The sequence below is a fragment of the Apium graveolens genome, chromosome 4 (genome assembly GCF_009905375.1).
Source record: "Apium graveolens cultivar Ventura chromosome 4, ASM990537v1, whole genome shotgun sequence".
In the NCBI taxonomy this organism is placed as follows: Eukaryota; Viridiplantae; Streptophyta; class Magnoliopsida; order Apiales; family Apiaceae; genus Apium; species Apium graveolens.
In genome coordinates, this window is record NC_133650.1 from 305,448,832 (window position 1) to 305,475,509 (window position 26,678).

General features: G+C 34.7%; 2 protein-coding genes and 1 pseudogene across 2 annotated transcripts; 2 read left to right on the forward strand and 1 right to left on the reverse strand.

The window, feature by feature from the left end:
* The first annotated feature begins 2,753 nt into the window (after window positions 1-2,753).
* Window positions 2,754-4,433, forward strand: LOC141717289 (caffeic acid 3-O-methyltransferase-like; annotated as a pseudogene).
* A 3,712-nt stretch (window positions 4,434-8,145) lies between these two features.
* On the reverse strand, window positions 8,146-8,517 carry LOC141720018 (brassinosteroid-responsive RING protein 1-like). Its single transcript, XM_074522375.1, has one exon. It carries the CDS (start codon window positions 8,515-8,517, stop codon window positions 8,146-8,148), a length of 372 nt encoding a protein of 123 aa, XP_074378476.1.
* A 4,146-nt stretch (window positions 8,518-12,663) lies between these two features.
* Window positions 12,664-15,152, forward strand: LOC141721527 (dnaJ protein homolog). Its single transcript, XM_074524468.1, has 6 exons — window positions 12,664-13,159; window positions 13,739-13,904; window positions 14,037-14,178; window positions 14,264-14,540; window positions 14,630-14,678; window positions 14,765-15,152. The coding sequence occupies exons 1-6, from the start codon at window positions 13,010-13,012 to the stop codon at window positions 14,857-14,859; spliced, it is 879 nt and encodes a 292-aa protein (XP_074380569.1). The 5' UTR covers window positions 12,664-13,009; the 3' UTR covers window positions 14,860-15,152.
* Window positions 15,153-26,678: the final 11,526 nt, after the last annotated feature.

Sequence of the window (26,678 nt, forward strand, 5' to 3'; positions counted from 1 at the left end):
GAATCTCGCTCGTGATCTACTGTTCGATCTATAAATGGCACTACAATAAAAATTACTAAAATCCACCATCAAATATCGGTGGAATTTAGCTAAAATCGACCATATCCGGTGGATTTTAGTATAAAATCGACCGAAACATGTTGGTGGCTTTTAAGAGGGTCGATTTTAAGTTTTACGGTGGAATTTATATAAAATAAACCGAATCTTTGGTCGCTTTTAAAAAATTTGAAATTTGAAATTTAAAATTTTGTGAAAATTTGAATCCCCCCTGAATAAATTACACCACAATCGGTCGATTTTAATATAAAATATTTCAAAAAAAAAATAAAACCACCCCCACCCATCAACCGTGCAACCGCCGACCACCACCGGAAAAAAATTCCGGCAACTCCATCTCTCACCATTTCACCCTCCGTTTTGCTTCTTCCTGCCTTTCTCTCTCTCCCTACAAATACAAAACAATAAGAGTCATCAATTTACTTCACTAGCTTAAACATTATTAAACACAAATGTAGTAAATATAATGAGAAAAAATCGACAAAAGCAACATACCCTCCGCCAGTCCTCCCCACTCGAATCATTAGCTTTAGCCGGTCGAAATCCATCCAGGTTAACTTAAACACTCTGTTGGGCCACTTTCCCGAACCCACCACCTTCCATCCTTATTCTTACTGCAGACACCACCGACCCGTCTTCTCTCCGCCGTGTTGCAAGTCAGACAAAACTCATTCTCAACTGTGTAGGTACATTTCGGCTTTATGGAGATCTTGTTGTGGCTGCATGTGTTAATGCAAGAGCTGATTATTTAGATATATGTGGAGAGCCTAAGTTTATGGAGAGAATGAAAGCTTCATATTTTAAGAGGCTGTTAAAAGTGGTTCTTTTAATGGTTTCAGCTTGTGGTTTTGACTTAGTTCCCGCGGAACTGGGGATGATGTTTAATTGCAGGCAATGGGTTTCGCCAGCAGTGCTGAATCATGTTGAAGCTTATTTGAGCTTGGAATCAGGGAAGAAGCTGAATCTGAATTTTGGGACATATAAATATGAATATTTACATGAATATTACATGTATCTATAAAGGTAAATATAGGTAAATTATATTATTTTAAACTTATTGTTAATATAAAAGTCACCGAATTCAGTTGTTTTTGTTATTTCAAATATTTGTAATTTTTGGAGGGAAATTTCCCGCCTATATTACTGAATTTAATAAAAATAAAAGTACAATTAAGATTAAATTCCACCGATTAAAAGCGAACGACAATAAATTTCACCGATTAAAAGCGACCAAACTTAAATTCCACCGCACGCGGTGGATTTTATTCATTCGTCAACAAAAATTCTAGTTGACTTTAAATTCCACCGAAATCGGTGGAATTTAATGTCAGTGGCTTTTAGTTGGTGGAATTTAGTTATTTTTGTTTCAGTGTGGATTTTTTAGTGAAGGAGAGTGTTAAATAATAATATAAGATTTGAAAAGGATCTTACTCTAACATTGTCTTGCTCTAACACCTTATATAAGATCATGAAAGGTATTTTTCTCATATTTTCTTGTTTTAGAGTGATCCATTTCTTGACAATTTGTCAATGTAAGATATAAATTATTGTTAATCAGTTAAATCAACTGAAATTTTAAAAGAGTTGCAGAGCATAGAACGTCTGTGTATCTCGTGGATCACAATTCATATCTAAACATTTTCATATCTCGTGCATCACAAAATTACCTGTTAATTTTTGGTAATAGTGCAACTAATGATGACCCTAAAATCTCCCAGGACTATATTCATGTTTCTCGTGTTATTTGTTCATTATAATATTCTTGGGGCATGGTCTAAAACTTGTTTGATTTTAGTTATAGCTTTAGCATATCATGCCTAACATGTTATTAGAAGTATGTTATTGATACCATTGGAATTTTGCAAGCAATGCCTAATTGATGTGAAGTTTACCTGATATAGAGTTAGTTTTATGTCTTTTACAGACTGGTGATCTGAGTTCACCACATGATATTTGGTTTCTTGTCTCATGTATTTTGGTTAAATCTGATCGGACAATAGATACAGATGGTATATAAGGAAACAAGCCAGAGCGCAAATGACCGGATGCATGCATAGTAGCTATGGTTTCCGACTATTCTCTGTCGGTCAGATCAATGTCTTGTGGTGTTCATCTTCTGATGAAGTACTTCAAATATGCACGATAGAATCCAGCGGAAAGGTTGGTGACATTTCTTGACAACGCAGCCTTCCAATTGCCGTATATGGACACCAAGAATGTCATGCAGCATCAAAGACTCTTGGGCAACATTATCAAAAATGTTCTGAAAAGCAAGCTTCTCCATCTTCGAATGAAATGATATGAGCCATGGAAATATACTGTCGGCCTGGTTAGGTATATACTCCCACTCATTTCTTTACAGTTTTTTCACCTGCAAACATTAGACAAGAATATTTTCATAATTTTTTTTTATAACTTTCTTGTTTTTATAAAATTTTGAAGTTATATTTTTTTTATTTACAAGAAATTTTTTTTAAAAAAAATATACAATTACATTTGATAAGAATATTAAAATGCGTGTCGAGTCCCGTGTGTAAATAATTGAGGGGACGGAGAGAGTAGGTATCAGTTGGTTGTTTTTTTAAATTAAAGCTTATTGCATGAATTTTAATTTATATGCTTAAAAGGTCAAAACCCAGCTTATAAAAGAGGGTACACAAACATTATAGTTGTTACGAATTAAACAGGCCTTTCAAATGGATTCTATGATGCAAACTAAAACTAATTCACAAGAAGATGAAGAAGCTTGCTTGTTAGCAATGCAACTCGCAACTGCTTCAGTACTACCCTTGGTTCTGAAAGCAGCCATTGAGCTCGACCTTTTGGAGATCATTGCTAAAGCTGGCCCCGATGCCTACGTTACCCCAAATGAGCTAGCCTCTATGCTACCCACTTCAAACTTGGATGCACCGGTTTTGCTCGATCGCATCCTCCGAGTCCTGGCTAGCTACTCCATTCTTAATTGTGGGCTTAATGAGCTAGCCAATGGTCAAGTCGAGCGAAAATATGGATTAACGAATGTTTGCAAATATTTGATAAAAAATGTAGATGGGGTCTCCATAGCACCTCTTACACTCCTGAATATGGATAAGATTATGATGGAAAGCTGGTATTGTATTTATTAGAATATAATATAAGACGAGTTGAGGCGTTCATCTAAAATCTTAATGTTTTAGATGAACGGGTAACTTAACACGAATCTTCCATCCAAAATCTTAAGATATTAGAGTAATGCTCCAACTCAATCTCTACTCTACTACAAGAAAATACAAAAAGTCATGAATTTAACACGATGCTAATTCTTACAGGTACAGCTTGAAAGATGCGGTTCTTGATGGCGGACTTCCATGTGACAAGGCCTTTGGAATGAATGTCTATGAGTACAGTGGCACAGATCCTCGATTCAACAAGATATTGAACCACGCTATGAAAAATCATTCTACCATTACCATGAAAAAGATCCTTGAGAAGTACAATGGTTTCAAAGGTCTGGGGGGACTTTAGTTGATGTTGGTGGTGGTATCGGGGCTACCCTTACTACAATTATCTCCAAGTACCCTACGATTAGAGGAATCAATTTCGATCTCCCTCACGTTGTTGAAGATGCTCCATCTTATAATACCGGTACATAGCAAGAGTACAATATAAGGCTAATAACGTTGATAAATAGCACTCTCTAGTCCCTGCACATGTAGAAGTAAAACACACATATATATTCTTTTATCTCGTTTCCAGAGTTAAATTTAACTCCAGTTTATTCTTACGTATGTACAGGCGTGGAACACGTTGGAGGGGATATGTTTGTGAGTGTGCCAACAGGAGATGCCATACTTTTGAAGGTTGTATACACATTCAGATAATTAATACCATAATTCGAAATAAAAATATCTGTTTTACTTATAATTTATACCTTGCGATCTTCGTAGTCAATCTGTCATAATTGGAGCGACGAACAGTGCCTGAAGTTGTTGATGAATTGTTACCAAGCACTAGAGGAAAATGGACCAGTAATAATAGCAGACCCCATTATTCCGGAGCTTCCCGGAAATGAAAATGCAACTAAGACCGCTATTCATTTTGATGCTATTATGCTGGCACAGAGTCCTGGTGGAAGAGAAAGGACTGAAAAAGAATTTGAGGCCTTGGCTAAAGGTGCAGGATTTAAACTTTTCAACAAGGTGTGCTGCGCTTTTGATATTTGGATTATGGAATTCTGCAAGTAGAGCTTGGTATGAGTAATAACAAGTTCTTTGGGTGTATTATTGGACATCCATTTCTGTAACAGCACAATAAATTTCTGTAATGAAAATAAAACTTGAAGTGTTTGTACTCTCTTTAAATTGAATGCAAAATTGTCATGCATCGCTAATTAAAAAGCTATATTTCCTTGCTCGTTTACAGTTTTACATGAGACTGAAAGGTTCTGATTTATATAGTGTTGATTATTGATCGATGCACAATAAAATTGGTCTATCAAATATCATAGTAGCATATTGTTCTCGATAAATTGTTACCAAGCACTCACAATCACAAATGATGGAAAGGTAGTTGTTGCGGAGTCTATTCTTCCGGAGCGACTGTTCTTCAGTTTGACACATACATGTTGATAGATACTCCTGGTGGAAGAGAGAGGACTGAAAAAGAGTTTGAGGCCTTTATGTTGTGTTGTGCTTTTAATATTTGGATTATGAATTTTTGTAAGTAGAGCTTTGTACCAGAAGTGAGCTCTTCGATTGAGATATTTCAGTTGTTATATTTTCTATCGATTTATTCCTAGAACAACCTTACTTTGTTTTACCAACACCGATTGAACGACAAGATCATCTACATTAATTTTAAACACTCTATTGGATATCCATTTCGTCTTTCAGCACATCTCCATGAATTTTTTTCAATTCGTTCTTCAGTTACGATTGTAATTGGACTACATCATTGATACCTCATCATGTCTTACACAACTAGGATCTTATATTAGTATTCTAACATAGCTGTCTGTTTAATGTTATGGGAGCAAAGCAGCTTACAAGGGACCTCCAAAATTGTGGTCATGTTTTCCATAAAGAATGTCTTGATATGCATCGATTAACCAGAATAATGTTTCATGTCCTCTTTGTAGAGAGCTTATTTAGTATGCCAGAATGCAGGTTTTGAATCAACCGAGACTTGTAAGGGGAGAGAATAAATTGCCACAAGCAAATGTAGGGCTGTTCACGAACCGAGCCGAGCCGAGTTTTGATCGAACAGAGCCGAGCTTTAATTTTTTTTCTGACGAACCGAGCCGAGCCGAGCTTTCTTATCGAACAAAAATCGTGTTCGAGCTCGAGCTCGTTAACTAACGAGCCGAACACGAGCTTGTTCGCGAACATAAACGAGCCGAGCCGAGCCGAGCCGAGCCGAGCCAGAAAAAATTATGGTCAACCGATGTTTGACTGTGAAAATAACTTATCAAATAATTTTTTTTTTTTTGAAAATTTGGTTATATCACTAAAATATATATATCTTGACATCCATACGGTTGGATCGAGGAAAAATATTTTTAAAAAAATCGAAACACCAATTAATGACTAAACACTAGTTAATGGTAATAGTCAAACTACTAATTGACTGTTAAAATAACAAACCAAATAAAATTATTTTGGTCTGAAAATTTGGTTATATCATTAAAATATATTTATTTTGACATCCATACGGTTGGATCAATTAAAAATAATTTTAAACAAGTCGAGATACTAATACAGGACTAAACACTAGTTACTAGTACTAGTCAAACTAATGTTTGACTGTTAAAATAGCAAACCAAATAAAATTATTTTGATCTGTAACTTTGGTTATATCAATAAAATGTATGTATTATGACATCCATACGGTTGGATCAATATAAAATATTTTTAAAATAATCAAAACAACAAATCAGGACTAACCACTAGTTAACGGTAATAGTCAAGCTAATACTTGACTGTTAATATAATAAACCAAATAAAATTATTTTGATCTGAAAATTTGGTTATATCATTAAAATATATTTATTTTGACATCCATATGCTTGGATCAATTAGAAATAATTTTAAACAAATCGAGATACTAATACATGACTAAACACTAGTTACAAGTACTAGTCAAACTAATGTTTGAATTTTAAAATAGCAAACCAAATACAATTATTTTGATCTGTAAATTTGGTTATATTAATAATATATATATATTATGACATCCATACGGTTGGATCAATATAAAGTATTTTTAAAATAATCAAAACAACAAATCAGGACTAAACACTAGTTAGCGGTAACAGTCAAACTAATACTTGACTGTTAAAATAATAAACCAAATAAAATTATTTTGATTTGAAACTTTGGTTATGTCATTAAAATATATTTATTTTGACATCCATACGGTTGGATCGATATAAAGTATTTTTAAAATAATCGAAACAACAAATCCGGATTAAACACTAGTTAGCGTTAATAGTCAAACTAATGCTTGACCATAAAATAGAAAATCAAATAAAATTGTTTTTGATGTGAAACATTGGTTATATCATTAAAATATATATTTTATGATATCCATACGGTTGAATCGATAAAAAATATTTTTAAAAAAATCTTAACTAAAATATAATTATGAAGCTACATTTTAAAATTAGAAACTAAAATATAAAATTTCTAAATCACGTCAAAATATATCACATATGGTATGCAAAATGATCGTTGGAAGATAAAAAAAAATAAAGTGAAGTCGGATTTTAAAAAAAAAAATCATACCTATATAAAAATATTTAGGATATATTAGAATTTTTTTGAATTTTAACGAACGAGTTCGAGCCGAGCCGAGCTCGAGCCGAGCTCGAGCCGAACAACCCAAAGCTCGGCTCGAGCTCGATTTGCTTAACGAACAAATTTTTCTGTTCGAGCTCGAGCTCGAGTTCGTTAACGAGCCGAGCCGAAAGAGCTCTTAACGAGCCGAGCTCGAGCTTGTTCACGAACAGCTCGGTTCGTGAACAGCCCTAAGCAAATGTTTATTGTGTGCCCTGTGTTATTAAAAACCATTTGATTTAATTTTGTTAGATATACATAAGTTTAACTTCTGCAGACAATTATGATTAAACGAACGCTATTCATAATTTATTATCCTCAAGACAATGGAATAAATTTTCATTTCAACAAAATAATTTATAACTCTATGATGTCAGCTCATTTAAAACTTCAAATTATTAGAAAAACCCTTCAACTGAATCTTATATTATATTTAACAATTTTGCACTCATAGCTGAGACTGTGTTTAATAACACCGTGTGAACAAGTAGATAAGTTCAAGCTGACTCAAACCCTTTCGCCTCAAGCACAATTCGAACTGCAATTATTATATGTAAATCAGCCTTTTGTGCCTTGCAATATCATTTCCATTTTGCAAAAGATATCTTTATACTATACCATCAGCATTGCATCGACTATTCATATTTATGAGTACTGCAGTTTGCTGGTGCTCCACGTGGCCTATTATAGGGGTACATTATATACAAGCACAAAATTCTGACAAAATTTCGATTTAGGTCAAATTCTCCTTATATGTACATACAGAATTTCAGCAATAGAGAGTTTTTGTTTCTTGCTTTATTTGACTTTCCCCTCGGAAAGTAGAGTCCTTGATGACGTTCTGCTGGGAAAATGCAATTGTCAAAAAGAAATTTTGGAGTAAACAGGGTGATGATATACAATGTGATATGTACGGGTGGTTTAAAAATTTAAAATATACACACTCGTACCATAAAACTGTAATTTTAGACCCGTATTATTACCGCAAAATACATCTGGGCTTGTCCTCATCTTTTAGTAAAAATGAATCCTAGAAACAACTCTAAAAGTTAATAATAGTAAAACTCTAACACAAGTTAAATGTAATGCAAAAGTCTAATGACAGGTGGTAATAAGATGTTCGGAAACATAACATTCTTAAACATTTATACGCATTTGATCATTTTGGGACTTCATCTAAAAGGATTCCTTGTGCACCCTCATCTAAGAGCCTGAAAACATCACTAGCAACAACAACAGCAACAAAAAAAAGCCTGAAAACATCTTGTTGCATGACTTATCCTCTCTGCTTAGCTTCCATAAAACCAACTTGATTTTCGTACAATAAATCAGCCCTGCAGAGTGGACAAGTAACATTATTGTTGTCAATCCATGCATCCACACATTGTTTATGAAAAACATGACTACAATTTCTGAGCTCCCTGGTGAGCTGCTTCGCTTCCATTGCATTCAAGCACACCGCGCAGTGGTCCTTCTTCTTGTCAGACAACTTGTACTCGGTCACCGGTAGTTGTTTTTTGATTGCTTCGACAGCTTGCGATAGGGGACGTGGTATTAGTGATGCAGACCAGTTAAATTCGTAGCTCTCGGAGTTAACACTGTTTTGCTCCAAGTTGGGAAGCTGGGAGTAAAGAGAGGAATATGCCATTTTGTTACTAGGAAATAAAACTTTTGAAGAGCCAAAGGAGAGTTGCATGTGTATAAATACATAGATGGCCTTTTGACCAAATATATATTATTGTTGGAAAATAAATGTTTATTTTTCGGTACCAAACGGTTTCTCACAGTAGTACTCTAGGTATTATTTACAAAGTATAACAAAAAGGTTGACTGGCCCGCCAGGGGAAGACTTGCCTGTTTTGTCAACCAAAATTTTAATAAATTTGCGAGCAGTTCTATAAAGATTTTATATCTCGTGCATCACAATTGACAAATCCATATATTGGATGCTAATAACATTATGAAATGATGAACATATACGATTACAATATGATCTTTAACCATGCTAGCTATGAAAGATCATTATCAGTACTACAGCTAAATATTCATTTGCTGGTGCATACCAGCACAAACTTCTGGCAAATTTTCGATTTAGGTCAAATTCAGCTTACATATATATACATATTCTAAATTTCTGTTTCTTGCTTTATTTGACTTCCCACTAGGAAAGTAGGGCACTTGATGATGTTCAGTTGGAGAAATTGGGATTGTCAAGACGAAATGTTGGAGTAAACAAGTGATGATGCAATGTGTTACGTAAGGGAGGTTTACATATTTTAGTACACCTAGTCTATATTATTATTCTCCCTCAGTCTATTTGGATTGTTAATATTGTAAATTATGTGTGGAAAAATTGAAATATTATTAACAATTCAATAAAATAGATGATAGGTGACACCACTACAAGAAATTTGCAATCAGACAACACTTGACAAACAACGGTTAAAAAAAAAACCGTCGTCCTAAAAAATCATACAACGGTGAATTGATTTTACAGAAAAAATAGTTGTGTGAGCTCCAGAACAAACAACGGATATTCATCTTTTTTTAACTGTTGTACAAGTTGTATCCTCTCATCGAGTCAGACAACAGTTTTTTAAATATAGTGTTGTTGTAGATCTTTAACATAACGATTATAAACCGTTGTTACTATGTTAACATAGAGGGATATAAGACAACGGTTTTGACATTACATTGTGTAATTGAGACAACGGTTTTTTAGAAAGGTTGTCCTCTAAACCATCAAACAACGGAATGAAACCATTGTCTGAGGAATTTCAATGGGTACCACGTATTGAGGTGGCAGCACGTGATAGGTGGTAAATCATTCACAAGGATTGCTGACGTGGCGAAATGAGAGCCCTTCATTGATATGAGATTTGATATTGGCCGTTAGATCGAAAAATAGCCGAATTCTTATACAACGGTTTTATGTTAAAACAAAAGTGTTGTCTTAGTTGGTCTTATACAAGCTTTTAGATATTACGTTGTGTAATTCACACAACAGTTTTTACAAGGGTTGTCTTAGAAAACTTCATACAACGGAACAAAACAGTTGTCTGAAATAGTTATTTTATATGATGATGGGCACCACCTGATGAGGTGGCACCCCATGATTGGTTGTAAATATTTTACTCGGATTGCTGAAGTGTCTGAATGATAGCCCTTGATTGAAATGAGATTAGATATTAGCCGTTAGATTGAAAAAAGCTGATATGCTCACACAACGGTTTTATAATAAAAAAAGCGTTGTCTTATTTTATCTTTACACAATGGTGTTTCAAGGAAACCATTGTAAAAGTATTACTCTATAAATGAGATTTCCGGTTTACAAGATTAATTTCTAAAATGATTTTTTCGACGATCCAACCGTACGGATGTTAAGATATATCAATTTTAGTCATATGAAAAAATTATTAAAAAATATGAACTTCATCTTGCATGTCAGGATTGGAAAAATCCGGTAAAAGTACCCCTCCCGACAACGAGACTCGTTCCCGATTTACAAGATTAATTTTTAAAATGATTTTTTCGATGATCCCACCGTACAGATATTAAGATATATCAATTTTAGTCATATGAAAAAATTATTAAAAAATATGAACTTCATCTTGCATGTCAGGATTAGAAAAATCCGGTAAAAGTACCCGTCCCGACAACGAGACTCGTTCCCGATTTACAAGATTAATTTTTAAAATGATTTTTTCGACGATCCGACAGTACGGATGTTAAGATATATCAATTTTAGTCATATGAAAAAATTATTAAAAAATATGAACTTCATCTTGCATGTCAGGATTAGAAAAATCCGGTAAAAGTACCTGTCCCGACAACGAGACTCGTTCCCGATTTACAAGATTAATTTTTAAAATGATTTTTTCGACGATCCAACCGTACAGATGTTAAGATATATCCATTTTAGTCATATGAAAAAATTATTAAAAAATATGAACTTCATCTTGCATGTCAGGATTAGAAAAATCCGGTAAAAGTACCCATCCCGACAACGAGACTCGTTCCCGATTTACAAGATTAATTTTTAAAATGATTTTTTCGACGATCGAACCGTACGGATGTTAAGATATATCAATTTTAGTCATATGAAAAAATTATTAAAAAATATGAACTTCATCTTGCATGTCAGGATTAGAAAAATCCGGTAAAAGTACCTGTCCCGACAACGAGACTCGTTCCCGATTTACAAGATTAATTTTTAAAATGATTTTTTCGACGATCCAACCGTACAGATGTTAAGATATATCCATTTTAGTCATATGAAAAAATTATTAAAAAATATGAACTTCATCTTGCATGTCAGGATTAGAAAAATCCGGTAAAAGTACCCATCCCGACAACGAGACTCGTTCCCGATTTACAAGATTAATTTTTAAAATGATTTTTTCGACGATCGAACCGTACGGATGTTAAGATATATCAATTTTAGTCATATGAAAAAATTATTAAAAAATATGAACTTCATCTTGCATGTCAGGATTAGAAAAATCCGGTAAAAGTACCCCTCCCGACAACGAGACTCGTTCCCGATTTACAAGATTAATTTTTAAAATGATTTTTTCGACGATCCAACCGTACGGATGTTAAGATATATCAATTTTAGTCATATGAAAAAATTATTAAAAAATATGAACTTCATCTTGCATGTCAGGATTAGAAAAATCCGGTAAAAGTACCACTCCCAACAACGAGACTCGTTCCCGATTTACAAGATTAATTTTTAAAATAATTTTTTCAACGATCCAACCGTACGGATGTTAAGATATATCAATTTTAGTCATATGAAAAAATTATTAAAAAATATGAATTTCATCTTGCATGTCAGGATTAGAAAAATCCGGTAAAAGTACCCATCCCGACAACGAGACTCGTTCCCGATTTACAAGATTAATTTTTAAAATAATTTTTTCGACGATCCAACCGTACGGATGTTAAGATATATCAATTTTAGTCATATGAAAAAATTATTAAAAAATATGAACTTCATCTTGCATGTCAGGATTAGAAAAATCCGGTTAAAGTACCCCTCCCGACAACGAGACTCGTTCCCGATTTACAAGATTAATTTTTAAAATGATTTTTTCAACGATCCAACCGTACGGATGTTAAGATATATCAATTTTAGTCATATGAAAAAATTATTAAAAAATATGAACTTCATCTTGCATGTCAGGATTAGAAAAATCCGGTAAAAGTACCCATCCCGACAACGAGACTCGTTCCCGATTTACAAGATTAATTTTTAAAATGATTTTTTCGACGATCCAACCGTACGGATGTTAAGATATATCAATTTTAGTCATATGAAAAAATTATTAAAAAATATGAACTTCATCTTGCATGTCAGGATTAGAAAAATCCGGGAAAAGTACCTCTCCCGACAACGAGACTCGTTCCCGATTTACAAGATTAATTTTTAAAATGTTTTTTTCGACGATCCAACCGTACGGATGTTAAGATATATCAAGACTCTTTCTTGATTAAATAATTAATTTCTTAAAAAATATTTTTAGGATCATCTTGCACAATGTTAATATATATTAACTTTAGTTATGTAGAAAAATAATTTAAAATTTTCAAATTTGTTTCAAATGATTTTATATATAAAATTATGTGAAATTATTTAAAATAAAAATTATTCTGTTAATATAGAGTAAAAAAAATAGGTATTTAATTATAATATATAATTAAGAAAAATAATTTATGATTTTTTCATTTTTCACAAAATTTTTTATTTCCCCCCTTTAATTTTCATTTCCCTCTCCCTTCTAATTTTCATTTCCCCCCTTACCTCTACCCTTCCCCTTTGTTAGATCTGATCGGTTCTCTCTCTCCCTACTCTTCCATCTCTCTCCCACGACTCTTCTCTCTCCTCTCTCCACCTTCTACCTGGTTTAGGTTTTTGAGTTTTCAAACCCTAACCATCTCACTCACCCAATCTTGTTTCTCTTTTACAAAATTGCCTCTGAATTCAGCTCAACTATTAAGATTCAGTTCAAGGTTAGGTTCTATATTTGTTGTGCTTAATTTACAGACGAAAGGTTGCCGCCTATTAGTCTACTGCTACCCCTGGGTTTTAACAAAACTTTTGAGGTGGATCAAAATCAATCAGCGGGGTTTTTAAGATGTTTGGAAGAGCCCCAAAGAAGAGTAACAACACCAAGTATTATGAAGTTTTGGGCGTTTTCAAGAATGTCACACAAGATGAGTTGAAGAAGGCTTATCGCAAGGCTGCTATCAAGAATCATCCTGATAAAGGCGGCGATTCTGATAAGGTAATCTGTTTCGAGAGAGTTTGTGTAAGAGAGTGGGTATTGTGTGTGTGTGTGTGTGTGTGTGTGTGTGTGTTATATATAGAGAGAGGTTCATTTCAGAAAACATGTATGCTTCTTTTATGCGCAGTGTGGGTGTTTGTGCAATTATATGCTTGGTTGGAATGGAAGATTAATTAGCTTTTAGTGATAAATTAGAAGCATGATTATCTTTTGGAATTAAATTAACATGTATGTGCTACATGGTTGTTTTGTATGCTTACTATTACGATTTTCTCATTATTTCGAAAAGCATATCATGTTGTCATTCCCTTAGATTATAGTAACTCAGGTTTATTCATAATACGTTGCTTCTCTTTTTTCAATTTTAGGAGTTTTCTCTATTTTGGCATGTGTGTGTATGTGCGTAATTGGGTAATTAATATTAAATTACATGTCTGATATTTTGTTAAGAATAGTTGTTGGTATTGAAGTACCATGACTGTGTTTTACAAATGTTTTCTTTATGCTTATGGTTATGTTGTGAATATTAATAAGGTAATCAGTTAGTTTAATACAAGATACATTGTTGTTCTGTTGCAGTTTAAGGAGATTTCTCATGCCTATGAGGTTCTTAGTGATCCAGAGAAGCGTGAGATATATGATCAATATGGTGAAGATGCACTCAAGGAAGGAATGGGTGGTCCGGGTGAGATGCATGACCCGGTTGAAATGTTCCACTCTTTCTTTAATGGTGCAAGCCCATTTGGTTAGTTGGCATATATCATATAAAATGTTCATGTTCTGTTATTTCTGTTTTGTTTTCCGATTGTATAAGTGCTTTGTTGCTGTTACATTTTTCCGTTGAAGATTTAGTATTAATCGCCTTGTTGTTTATCAGGTCATGGTAACGGTAGGGTGCAGAGACAAAAGAGAGGAGAGGATGTTGTGCATCCCCTTAAGATCTCTCTGGAAGATATGTATAGTGGTACCTCAAAGAAGCTTTCACTTTCCCACAATGTGATTTGCAGCAAATGCAAATGGTGAGTGTGTTAATTCTGTATTCTCTTGCTTTCATGTATTATTTTTATTTGTCTGCATCTGATATATGTGTATTTTCTATGCCAGTAAGGGATCAAAATCCGGGGCATCCATGAAGTGTTCAGGTTGCCATGGGTCTGGTAGGAAGGTATCCATGAGACAGCTTGGACCTTCTATGTATCAGCAAATGCAGCATCCTTGCGATGAATGCAAAGGATCAGGAGAGAAGATAAGGGACAAGGATCGTTGTTCCCAATGCAAGGGAGAGAAGGTAGTTCAAGAGAAAAAAGTTATGAATGTTATTGTGGATAAGGGTATGAAGAATGGACAGAAGATTACTTATGCTGGTGAAGCTGATGAAGCGGTATGGTGTTGGCTGTTTACACGCCCCCTGTTTACACGCCCCCTGATTAATTTAAAAATGTGATTTTGTTAATGTTATATATGTATCAGCTCTGGAGAAGAGACATCGAGTCCCCTCTGCCTAGAATCGGTTTAATAAGTGAGTATCGATCAGACCAACATTGTCAGTATAAATGCATACATAAATATATATCTGTGATGATATATGTGGGTGTGAATATGCAGGGATGAAATTCAACGAATCAAAGCAGCAAATCCAGATATCAGCCACAGAGAAGCATTTAGTGTTGCGGCTAAATGTAAGTATCCCCTTGTTATAAATGAACATCAGGGTTCGGACTTCTTGATACAATGATTAGGCTAATATGAAAAAAGAAATCTCTCTTTTTTACCAATTTCACTTCATCAGTGGGCACATTTTCCACCCATCCATTTTGGTCTCATGACTGCTGATCAAACTACTGCCAAGAAGATCTTGAGTTTTAGGTTGTGTTGAACATTGCAACCTTTATATTATTATTTTTAGCTTGGAGAGCAATGTCGGTTTAGAATAGTGATAATATTTACTGTTTGCCCAATACTGCAACTTTCTGATGATGGTTGATTGAAATTTAAGTTTAAGAACAGTCTTAATTCTTTATGATTGAGATTCTGTTTCAGGAATTTGAGCCACCTATACCTGTTCATCCTGAGGTAGACCCAAAAACAGTAGCTTAAGTTATTCTGGGGGGAGGTGCTGGAACTTGTCTGTTTCCACGGACTAGCAGAAGAGCTAAACCAGCTGTAAGTGATTATTTCATGTGTGTTTGTGAAATAGTTTTTCCTGTGGTTGCTTATTATACATTGAGTTTCTTTTAGGAAGTATGTATTATTTGAAATGCAGAAATTGTTTCACATGGAAGTAATTATGAAGATTATATGTAATGTTTGGTGAGGTAGCAGAGAGTTACAAAGATTTTGCAGCTAGCCTTCCTGAAGATGAGTGCCGGTTATGCGGTTTATGACTATGATTTTGTGACCTTAGAGAATTAGCACAAGAGCAGAATTTTATTCATATCATGGTAAGTACAAAATACAAGGTCTTAATTTTGCTTTATTTGCATTCCATTTCATTAAGTTCATTTATTTCTCATGTGTATATGGTTGCAAAGGTGTCCTGATACTATAAAAGGTACGGAGCAAAATGATTTACGCAAGCTCTGACAGATTCAAGAGGGAACTCGATGGCATCCAGTTTGAGTTGCAAGCCACTAATCCAATGGGACTTGATGTTTTCAATAGCTGAGCCAATTAAAATGTATAGAGAATCTTTAAGTTATACTTCTAATTCTTGTAGAGAATTTTTGTATTGTAAATTTAATTTCAATTGTGAAATAACAATTGGATTGTCATAATACAATTTAATTTTAAAATTGGTTTATTTCAAACAATGAAATTAAATTTATAAATAGTTGTGTGAAAGCCACTTAAGAAATGATGAAAACCGTTGTATGTCTCACTGCACATATTTTTTTTAAAAAACTGTTGTCTTTTAATATTTTTTGTAATGTTTTAAATCTTTTACTCCATTGTCTTTTAAAAAAACATTCATAAAAGAAGCTTATAAACGGTTGTTTATGACAATATCGTATAAGGTAACAATAATGGTTTTTCTACAAAACCATTGTTGTTAAGTTAGATAGACAATAGTTTAATAAAGAAACAGTTGTTTTAAAAAAGTTCCAACAATGGTAAATATAGAGTACCCGTTGTGTCTTCTTGACTGTAACCACTATTAAAAACGGTTGTCTAATTTCTCTTATTACAAGGGTTAAAACAACCGTTGTCTGGTATTCTATCACACGAGTGTTGGATAGACAACGGAAACTATACATGTCACACAACGGTGCAAAACTGTTGTATGATTGTAAATATGTTGTAGTGCACACACTGTAGAAGTGGGGTTGAATACAGTATATACTACAATCAAATCGAAATTAAGAACACAAGTAACAGAACACGAATTTTATTCAATATAATAAACTCTGTTACAAAGAAACTGTTCTCTCTCAGTGATGAACAAATTATCACGAGAGCTGCTAGGGTTACAAAGAATAATATTCTCGAGAGCTGCTAGGGTTACAAAGAATAATATTCTCGATTAAGATAACACCCATAGTGTAAACCCTATGTTGTGTTTATATAGACACACAGTTACAAGATAAGTTCTAATTGACATAGAATATAATTTTGTATCCTAAAATATATCAATCATTTATCTTTTCTTCCAAGTATTCTATTCTTCATAGAATTCTTCTCTATGCATATTTCTTCTTGTTTTAGTCTCGATCTTCTTTCCCTTCAATCAGCCGCCTTCCTTATCTGAAAGGCCCCTTAAGTCCTGATATTATCTTCTGATGAATATCCTTTGATAACTTAAGTTCTGATAACTTAAGTTCTGACTCTAGTATAAGTACTGATTTCCAGTTAAGTACTTATTTATCCTGTTAATTAAGATCTGAAAACTAAACACAAATCATCATTAGCCATGACATTACAAATATATCTAACAATCTCCCCCAACTTGTAAATTAGCATAATATACAAGTTCAACAGATATTTGATGATGTCAAAAACATTAAGTACAAATGCATGTGAAAATTTGAGTTCAACTGTATCTTCACCAGTTTGAAAGATAGCAGTTCTGAGATCATTTATTTTTGCTTTTCTTATCTCCTGATCCAGTCTGATGACCTAAGCTTTACCAGACTCTAGATTGAATTCAAGACCCTTAATACCAAGAAATGTATTGATTTTTACGGTATTAGGCTTCATTTCAACTGTTTCACCATTGTGATCTCTCTACTTAGAAAAGTACGGTCTGTCAGACTTTACAGAGTAAAGTATCTTCTGTCTTTGAATATTAGATTTTAAATAACTGGCAGCACCATTTGTTGATCTGTTCTTCACTTGAAGTAGAAATAGAACATGTTCCGGTTCTTCAAAATACTTCAATCGAATAGCATTCTTCCTAATCTGGAATACCCTCCCATCTGTCATAAAGTATAACATGACATCTTCTTTAAATACAGAGTGGTAGACCATTTGTACAGATTCAAGTTGATTCAATTTTTCAGGAGTTGTTCCTACTCCTGGTTCACTTAAGGAAGTTGGATCATTGGTAGTGTTGAGTATTCTTCTTTCATCAGAACTACTGAATCCTGATTTGTCTCTTGTTTCCTTTCCTTGAATAACTCTTCCTTCAAAACCACTTCATGTAGTCTTCAAAGGTTGAATATTATGTTGAGCTTTTGTGAATCCTGGTAGTAGACTAGTAGTAGGTTTAACATGAGCACTGTCAGAGGTTAATGTACCCTTCTCTTTATCTTCTGATATCAAGCCAACTTGAGCTATGTTAGAGGTTGCTTGCTTCCTTGTCATATCAGAACTTACTACATCTTGACTCTGAACAACTTGAGCCATGTCAGAGGTTGGTTGAGAAATCTTCTTTTTTTTAGAGTAAGACTAGTATCTTCTTTAGCAATTATTTCTTCATCCATGATTGACAGATAGACTTTTACAAAATCATCAACTTTAGCTTTTCCCTTGAACCTTGGATCTACCTCCACTTGTGATTTGGCTTTGGTTGCCTCAGAAATTGTCTTTTCTTTAATCACAATGCCCTTAGGCTTTGGAAGTTTCTTTTCAGCAAAAGAAGCTTTAGACTTGGATTTGACATTTTATGTTTTAAGTCTGGCTTCTTCTTCCTTCAGACTTTCAAGGTTCATTCCTGGATTGTCTTTAAGAAATAATCTCTTTGAAATTTCTTCATCCAGCTTCTGTAACTTGGGGTCTTGATAATAGACTGTTGTTTCCTTCCCCTTGAGCTTTAGTGTCTGCTTCAACTTCTGTGATTCTTGACTTTCACCCTGTATCAGAACATCAGGCCTAGTCAGAACTTGTTTATCATAACTTATTCTTCTATCAGCATCAGAGATTGATCTCTGTGTAGAAGTTCCTATTTTTCTAGATGAAGAAAGGCCTTGACCATGACCTCTACCCTTTTCAGAGTTTCCCTGGTCATCATTTCCATCATCCTTACCCTTCAGTGGTTTAATAGATTTGCATTTGGACTTAATCACTTTATCCCCCTTTTTGGCATCAGCAGGTAGAAGAAGAGAGACAAGCAATTCCACTGAGGATTGGATCTCATTGAGCCGAGTCTGCTGAGAAGCTTGATTCTTTAAGATTTCAGAAATCTGAGCTTGTTGCTTCTCATGAGATTTCTCAATATACTCAATTCTGTCAAAGATTGGTTTGAAAAACCTTTTCTTGTCCAACTTGACATTCATTTCTTGCTGAATTATTGATTCTTGAATTTTGTCCACCTTAGCTTGAGTTAATGAGTGTTGACCTTGAAGGTGCCTAGTACTCAATGCAGTAACTCTAAGCTGTGCCTTGAAATCATCATTTATCAGCATTTCATCAGCTTTAGCCAGATGTTTTGCAAGAATATTTTGATTTGGAACAAAATCAACTTTGTTCCACTCCTTGGTCCACTCATTTCCTCTTGGAGTTTCACTCCATGGTACTGGTGCATCCTCGCTAACAAACTTCTTGATTAGATCAGCTTTGTTTAGAACTTGTTGAGGTGCATGTCTAGATGGACCAGCTGCATCAGCATTAAGATTAGTAGCAGCTTCATCAGTATTGTCAGCATTTGCAGCATCAGAACTTACAGAGCCTGCAGAATCAGCATCCTCTGATAAAAGAACAGTATGTGATGCTATAGAGGTTTCAAAGTCATCCTCTAAGTGCTGATCTGTAACTAAGTTCTGATCAACATCCAAATTCTGATGCCCTCCTATTGTCTGATCTTCAGCATCTAGATCCAGAAGAGGTGTTGTTGGAATTTCTGCATTGAAATCAGCATCCAAAATTGGTGTTGTTGGTGGAGTGAGTTGAGTGGTTGGAGCTTCCAAGTACAGAACCTCAGGCACAACCAAGTTGTGAATATCTATTTCAGCACTTGTACCTGGGTCTTCAATATGTACTGGATCATTGATAGGAGACACAGGAGTTGTAGGCACTTGCTCTGGAATATTCTCTTGCTGCTGAATAGGAGACTTGTGAGCTTGAGTAAAGTCTGGTTCAGGAGTTGGAAGTAATTTAATCACTATAGGTTTTGTTGGGATCAGAGATTCCTGACCCCCTTCCTCAGCTGCTGCTTCCAGACCTTCTTTAGAGTTTGATGATTCACTTACAACCCTCCTGGCTCTTTGCTTTTTAAGTCTCTTTGCTCAAGTAGAGACTCTGGGAGCTGTATCATCAAAATTTTGTTTCTAAGCCTTTTGAGGGGCCTAGAACTCCCAGTTTCTGCATCTTTCTGAGAAGAGATCTTCTCAGCTTCTACAACAACAGGTTCTGATGGTGGAACTTGTTCCTCATTATCTGACTCAGCTCTCAAAATTATTCTCCTTCTCTTCTGCTGAGACTGAGGCACATTCTGTGTCCTCTTGGGTTTTGAAGATGAAGGATTCACAGGATGTGCTGATGGTTGTGCTTGAGTTTGAGGTTGGTGAGAGATGGTATTTTCTAATGGCTGTTGTGTTGGTTGTGATGTGTTGGTGGGTTGGACATCAGGATAGACAGTTGTATAAGTGTGTGGATCAGCATTTACTAAGACTTGTTTTACTGATTGAGGAATTTGTAAGGGTCTCAGCACTTGTTTCTTATCATTAGCATTTAACAAGTCATTAAAGGCCCTTTTTGCAAGCTTAAAGGGTGAAATTAAATCACTGGCTAGTAGGGGTTCATCAGCACAACAAAAAGTATATATAAGCTGACAGAATCTAGCAAAATAGACTACATTCCTATCTTCCGTCATCCTATCCCCTATGAAACCTAGCACAACACTTGCATAATCAAAATGAGTTTGATTGATAAGGGCATACCCGATTTGCTGACTCATTATGGGAATAGCATCAAAGTTGGAGCATTTATTGGCGAATGCCTTGGTGATACAGTCAAAGAAAAAGCTCCATTGCTTTCTGATATAAGGTCGTTTCAGTTGACCTAGCTTTCCCAAGCTTTGCTCATAGCCCAAACTTGCCATAAGCTGCTGTAAAACCGGCTCCTCCACTGTAGAGAATGTACAATCTTCAGGTAAATGGAGAGCTTTGCGAATAGTCGACCTGGTAACCACATACTCGACATCTCCTGATGTCAAAATGATGCTTGGTGAACCAGCAGCACCACCATTATCAAATAGCCCAGTTCGCCAGAACGTCAACACTTGTTTGCTAGAAATAAATTTAAGTTGGGTCAAAGCATACCCAATCTCACTATTAGCTAAAAAATCTTGCACAAAGTGCAGAATTGATGGAGCTTCAGCCTTGTTCAGGATTGCATAATAGTTATTTGGTACGAACTTGGTTCCATAAACAATTAAATCCTTGGGCGCCATCAGAAATAAGTGAGAAATAAGAGTGCCTGAAATGTGTTTGATGAAATGTCTGTATAGAAAACCATCAGGAAATGTGAGGGAATAAGAAAAGAAAGAGAGTGAGTAGAATAGAAATTAAAATAAAAGATTTGAAAATCTTTTATTTCTTTTACTTAGACATCCCACGTGACAACAGTTATTGAGAAGTGGAACAGACCTTACACCTGTCAGCCATGCAGCAGTTAAGACAAAAGTTAATGGGCACATAAATAAGTAATGATTACTTTGCACGTTCAGTTTTTCAAAAAAAATTGTTCCCACTAAACAAATGATTATTACCGCTTTATCTCACTTAATCCAATATTCTGAAAAATTTAACCGTTCAAGTAGCGACAAAAAATAAATCAAGTAAATAAATACTGTCACGTAAGCATCAGAATTTAATTATTATCAGAATTTAAAGGTCATCAGAATATGGCTTCTGAAACTCAAAAAGTGAATTTTTATTTCTGTAATTCTTCACACAAATACTGATATGGTTTCTTCAGAACTTAATCATCAGAACTTCCATCAGAACTTGTTCTCAGAATTTGTGCAATTAATACTTAAACTGTTCATCTAAAACAACATTGATCACCACAGTAATTTTTATCATTCATATGGAGTGTAAGTGTGTGCTTTAAGCTATATATCAAACAAAGAGTAAAGTCTGATTCACTTCAGTACATCTTAGAAATAAGGCATAACTAAGAACTATGCTCAAAATCTGTTATTATGCTGAAGTCTACTATAGAATGAGTTTATGCATGAGTCCCCCTCAACTGTTTTGTGCTCATTTTATGCATCTTATGAAATTCCTTTTTACAGTGGCTTCTCGGTGTAAGTGAGTCACGACTGCTTATCAGAATTTATGCTGTTGTCAGAGTATTTCTCCAGTAATCATAGAGTGTGAAAAGTCACCAAGAAATTTTTTTGCTTTTCTAATGCATATTACTTAATACCAGCAATGCACTTGGGTCTTCCCTTCCACATTTTTACTCCAGATCTCAAAGGAGTACCTGACATTCATTTCTTTTCTTTACTTTTTCTTTTGATAAGTGAGGCATATCAGCACCTAGTACATCCATAAGATTTACCAACATCAGATCCTAACAGATAAGAAGCACTATTCTAGTTTTTGACTTAGTAATAAGATACACAAAGTAAACCTAACCAAGCTCAATATCAGAATTTGCTTGTGTTAAAAGATTTCCACATAAATAATTACTTCAAATATGGGATCTTTAGTATATTAGAGACTACTAGGTCAGCATCTAGCACAGTTATACTCCTTGGATTGAATAGTGACTGAAACATTCATATCACTAGCGGAGTTTAGAAATTCACATCAGACAACAATCAGCACTTAGGAAAATTTCAATTTAAGCACAAATTGCATAAAGATAGTAATATCTGTAAATACTGATCATAAAGTCTGATGTATCAGAACATAAACTAAGCAGATTTAGAGAAAGAAACTGAAACCATTCCAAGTTCATTTACCAATTTAGTAAAAGTAGCTTCACATAGTGGTATTGTGAAGATATCTGCTAGTTATTGATCTGTTGGAACAAAATGCAATTCCACTGTACCTTCATCCACATGTTCCCTTATGAAGTGGTACCTAATGCTGATGTGTTTTGTCATTGAGTGCTGAACTAGATTACCTGTCATAGCAATAGCACTTTGATTATGACAGTAAATAGGGATTTTAGAATATGTTAACCCATAATCCAGTTACTGATTCTTCATCCAAAGAATCTGTGCACAACAGCTTCCTGCACCAAATTATTCAGCTCCTGCAGTTGATATGAAAATTGACTTCAGTTTCTTGCTAAACCAAGAAACCAATCTGCCTCCAAGAAATTGGCAGCTTCCATTTGTGCTTTTCCTGTCAATTTTGCACCCTGCAAAATCTACATCTGAGTAACCTATTAGCTTAATGTATGATTCCCTAGGATACCACAATCCAAGATCAGCTGTACCCTTAAGGTACTTGAAAATTCTTTTCACACTTGTTAAGTGAGGTTCTCTTGGATCTGCTTGAAACCTTGTACAAAGACAGGTAGCATACATGATATCAGGTCTACTTGCAGTTAGATAGAGTAATGAGCCAATCATACCTCTATAATCAGTATTATCTACAGATATACCAGTATCCTTATCCAATTTTGTTGCAGTGGCCATGGGAGTGGATGCACTTGAACAATCTTGCATTTCAAATTTCTTCAACAAATTTCTGGTGTACTTGGATTGACAAATAAAAGTTCGTTCTTCATTCTGCTTGACTTGAAGGCCCAAAAAATAGTTGAGTTCTCCCATCATACTCATTTGATATCTTGACCGCATCAGTTTGGCAAACTACTTACAAAGTCTGTCATTTGTAGAACCTAAAATGATATCATCAACATATATCTGCACCAAAAGTAAGTCCTTTCCATGTTTGAGATAAAACAATGTTTTGTCAATAGTCCTCTGTTAAATCCACTTTCCAGAAGAAACTGAGCTAAGGTCTCATACCATGCTCTTGGAGCTTGCTTAAGGCCATAAAGTGCTTTATCAAGTCTGTAGATATGATTAGGAAATTTTGAATCTACAAAACCTGGAGGTTGTTCAACATATACTTCCTCTACCAATTCTTCATTAAGAAAAGCACTTTTTACATCCATTCGAAAGATTGTAAACTGTTTGTTTTATCATAATCAATTACAATCTAGCAACTGGTGTAAATGTTTTATCATAATCAATTCCCTCATGTTGAGAATATCCTTTTGTAATCATCCTTGCTCTATTCCTTGTAATTATGCCATCACTGTCAATTTTATTTCTGAACACATTTTATACCAACAACTGATCTGTTCTTTGGTCTTGGCACTAGGGTCCAGACTTTGTTTCTTTCAAATTCATTTAACTCTTCCTGCATTGCTTGCACCCAATTAGCATCTTGAAGAGCTTCTTCCACTTTCTTTGGTTCAATCTGAGATAAAAAAGAATGATATACACATTCATTTGATGTAGCTGTTCTAGTTCTGACACCTGTTTCAGGAATTCCAATAATCAAGTCAGGTGTATGTGCTTTAGTCCACTTCCTTGCAGATGGAAGGTGATCTCTAGAACTGGATGTTCCCCCATGATCCATGTTGTCTTCATCATCATTATTGAATGATCCCCCTGAAATTATGCTCTCTGAGTTGGATCCTTCAGAATTTGAGTTTCCAGAATTATCAGAACTTGGCCCATCAGCAATTGATGAATCAGAACTTGAAGAGCCAGTCCTAGGTTTTGATGCTTCTTGAGATGTGGTTGGATCTTCAATATGCTCCCCCTGCACTGGTGCATTTTCCTTTGACGTAGTCACCACAGTTTCAATAATATCAGAGTTTAATCCATCAGATTTTAACCCATCAGAGTTTAACTTATCAGACTTTGCAGTATCAGGATTTAAACCATCAGATTTTAGAGAATCAGAATTTAAAATTTCATTCTCAAATTTCAGTTGTTCATGATCATTGAAATCTTCAAGTCTAGTAATCTTCTTATCATCAAAAGAGACATTAATAGATTCCATGACAACCCTTGTTCTTAAATTGTAGACTTTGAAGGCTTTTGTGGAAAGTGGATATCCAACAAAAATTCCGTCATCAGCTTTTAGATCAAATTTGGATAGCTGTTCAGGATGAGTCTTAAGAACAAAACACTTGCATCCAAATATATGAAAGTACTTCAGATTTGGCTTCTTTTTCTTTACCATCTCATATGGTGTCTTTCCATGCTTGTTGATAAGTGTTGCATTCTGAGTAAAATAAGCAGTCTGCACAGCTTCAGCCCAAAAGCAGGTTGGTAACTTTGCTTCATCAAGCATAGTTCGTGCAACTTCAATAAGAGTTCTATTCTTTCTTTTAACAACTCTATTTTGCTGTGGAGTTCCAGGAGCAGAGAATTCCTGCTTAATACCTTGGTCTTTGCTGAACTCTTCCATGATCAAATTCTTGAACTCAGTGCCTTCATCACTTCTTATGATCTTCACAGAGTCTTTGACCAATTTATCCAGTTGTTTGACATGATCAATCAAGATAGATGCAGTTTCAATATTTGTGTGCAAGAAATACATCCATGTGTATCTGGTGAACTCATCCACTATGACCATAGCATATTTCTTCTTTGCAATAGACATGACATTCACTGGACTAAATAGATCAACATGTAGTAGGTGATAAGGCTCAAGAATTGAAGATTCATTCTTGCTCTTGAATGAAGATTTTCTTATTTTTGCCTTTTGACATGAATCACAAAGGCCATCAGGAGCAAAAACTGATTTTGGTAGTCCTTTCACAAGATCTTTCTTGACTAGTTCATTTATATTATTAAAATTCAAATGAGAGAGTTTCTTGTGCCAATTCCAGCTTTCTTCAATTGGTGCTCTGCTTAACAGACAGATTGCAGAACCATCAGAACTTGTTGAAATCTTGGCTTCATAAATGTTACCATGTCTGTATCCCTCTAGAACAACTTTGCCTGTAGATTTGCTTACAACTTCATAGTGTTCTTCAAAGAAATCCACATGATAACTTCTGTCACAGATTTGACTCACACTCAGCAGATTGTGTTTAAGTCCTAAGACCAGAGCTACCTTTTCAATGATGACATTCCCAAGATTGAGATTGCCATATCCCAGAGTTTTTCTAATGTTTCCATCTCCATAAGAAACACCTGGGCCAGCTTTCTCCACAAAGTCTGATAGCAGGGCTTTATTTCCAGTCATATGTCCTGAACATCCACTATCCAAAACTAGGATGTTCTTCCTGTTGCCCTGCAATCACAAAGACCACTAATGATTAGTTTTAAGGACCCAGACTTGCTTGGATCCTTTGGCCTTATTAAGTTTGTTAACATTTGCAGCGGATATAACATCAGAGTTTATGTTAACATTTTTCATATCAGAATTTACAATATCAGACTTTGCATCAAAACTTATACTAGAAGGAATAATGCTACCTTTCTTTAAAGAAGGTTTTATTTGATAATAATCATAGTACAAACTATGATATTCCTTACAAGTATAAATGGAATGCCATAAACTGCCACAATGAAAACAAGGATTTTGTAGCTTAAATCTAACAGACCGACTCTTAACTCCTGATTTTGAAGGTAAAGAGTTTGTATTATTATTCTTCCTGCAAAAAGAAGCCAGATGGTTAGTATTTCCACAGTTATGACATTTCTTTCTAGGAGAATTAGGAACAGGCTTATAATGGTTACTTTTATTCACACCTTCCTTTCCATTCCTATTTTTCCTAGGTGGCTTTACCTTGTTTACATTTTTAACTTCTTTCAGCTTATGCTTAAGCTGCTTCTTAGTCATTAAGCTTATGTTAACTTCAGTTGGCTTATCCTGTTTTGGTTTGTCAGAAGTTAATTTCTCTTTAACTTCTGATTTCTCAATATCAGACTTTGCAGCTACAAACTTAACAGGATTTACCTTTGGCATTTGTTTAACAACTATAGGCTCAGTTTCTACAGTTCCCTTATTATTCTTATCATCTCCATAACCTAAGCCTTCTTTCCAGTTTCCACTACTTAATATATCCTGAGTTGCTCTTTCAGAGTTAGTCCAAATCCTGATAATCTCTCTTTCCTTTTCTAACTCAGTTTTTAGAGATTCATTCATTTTTAGCA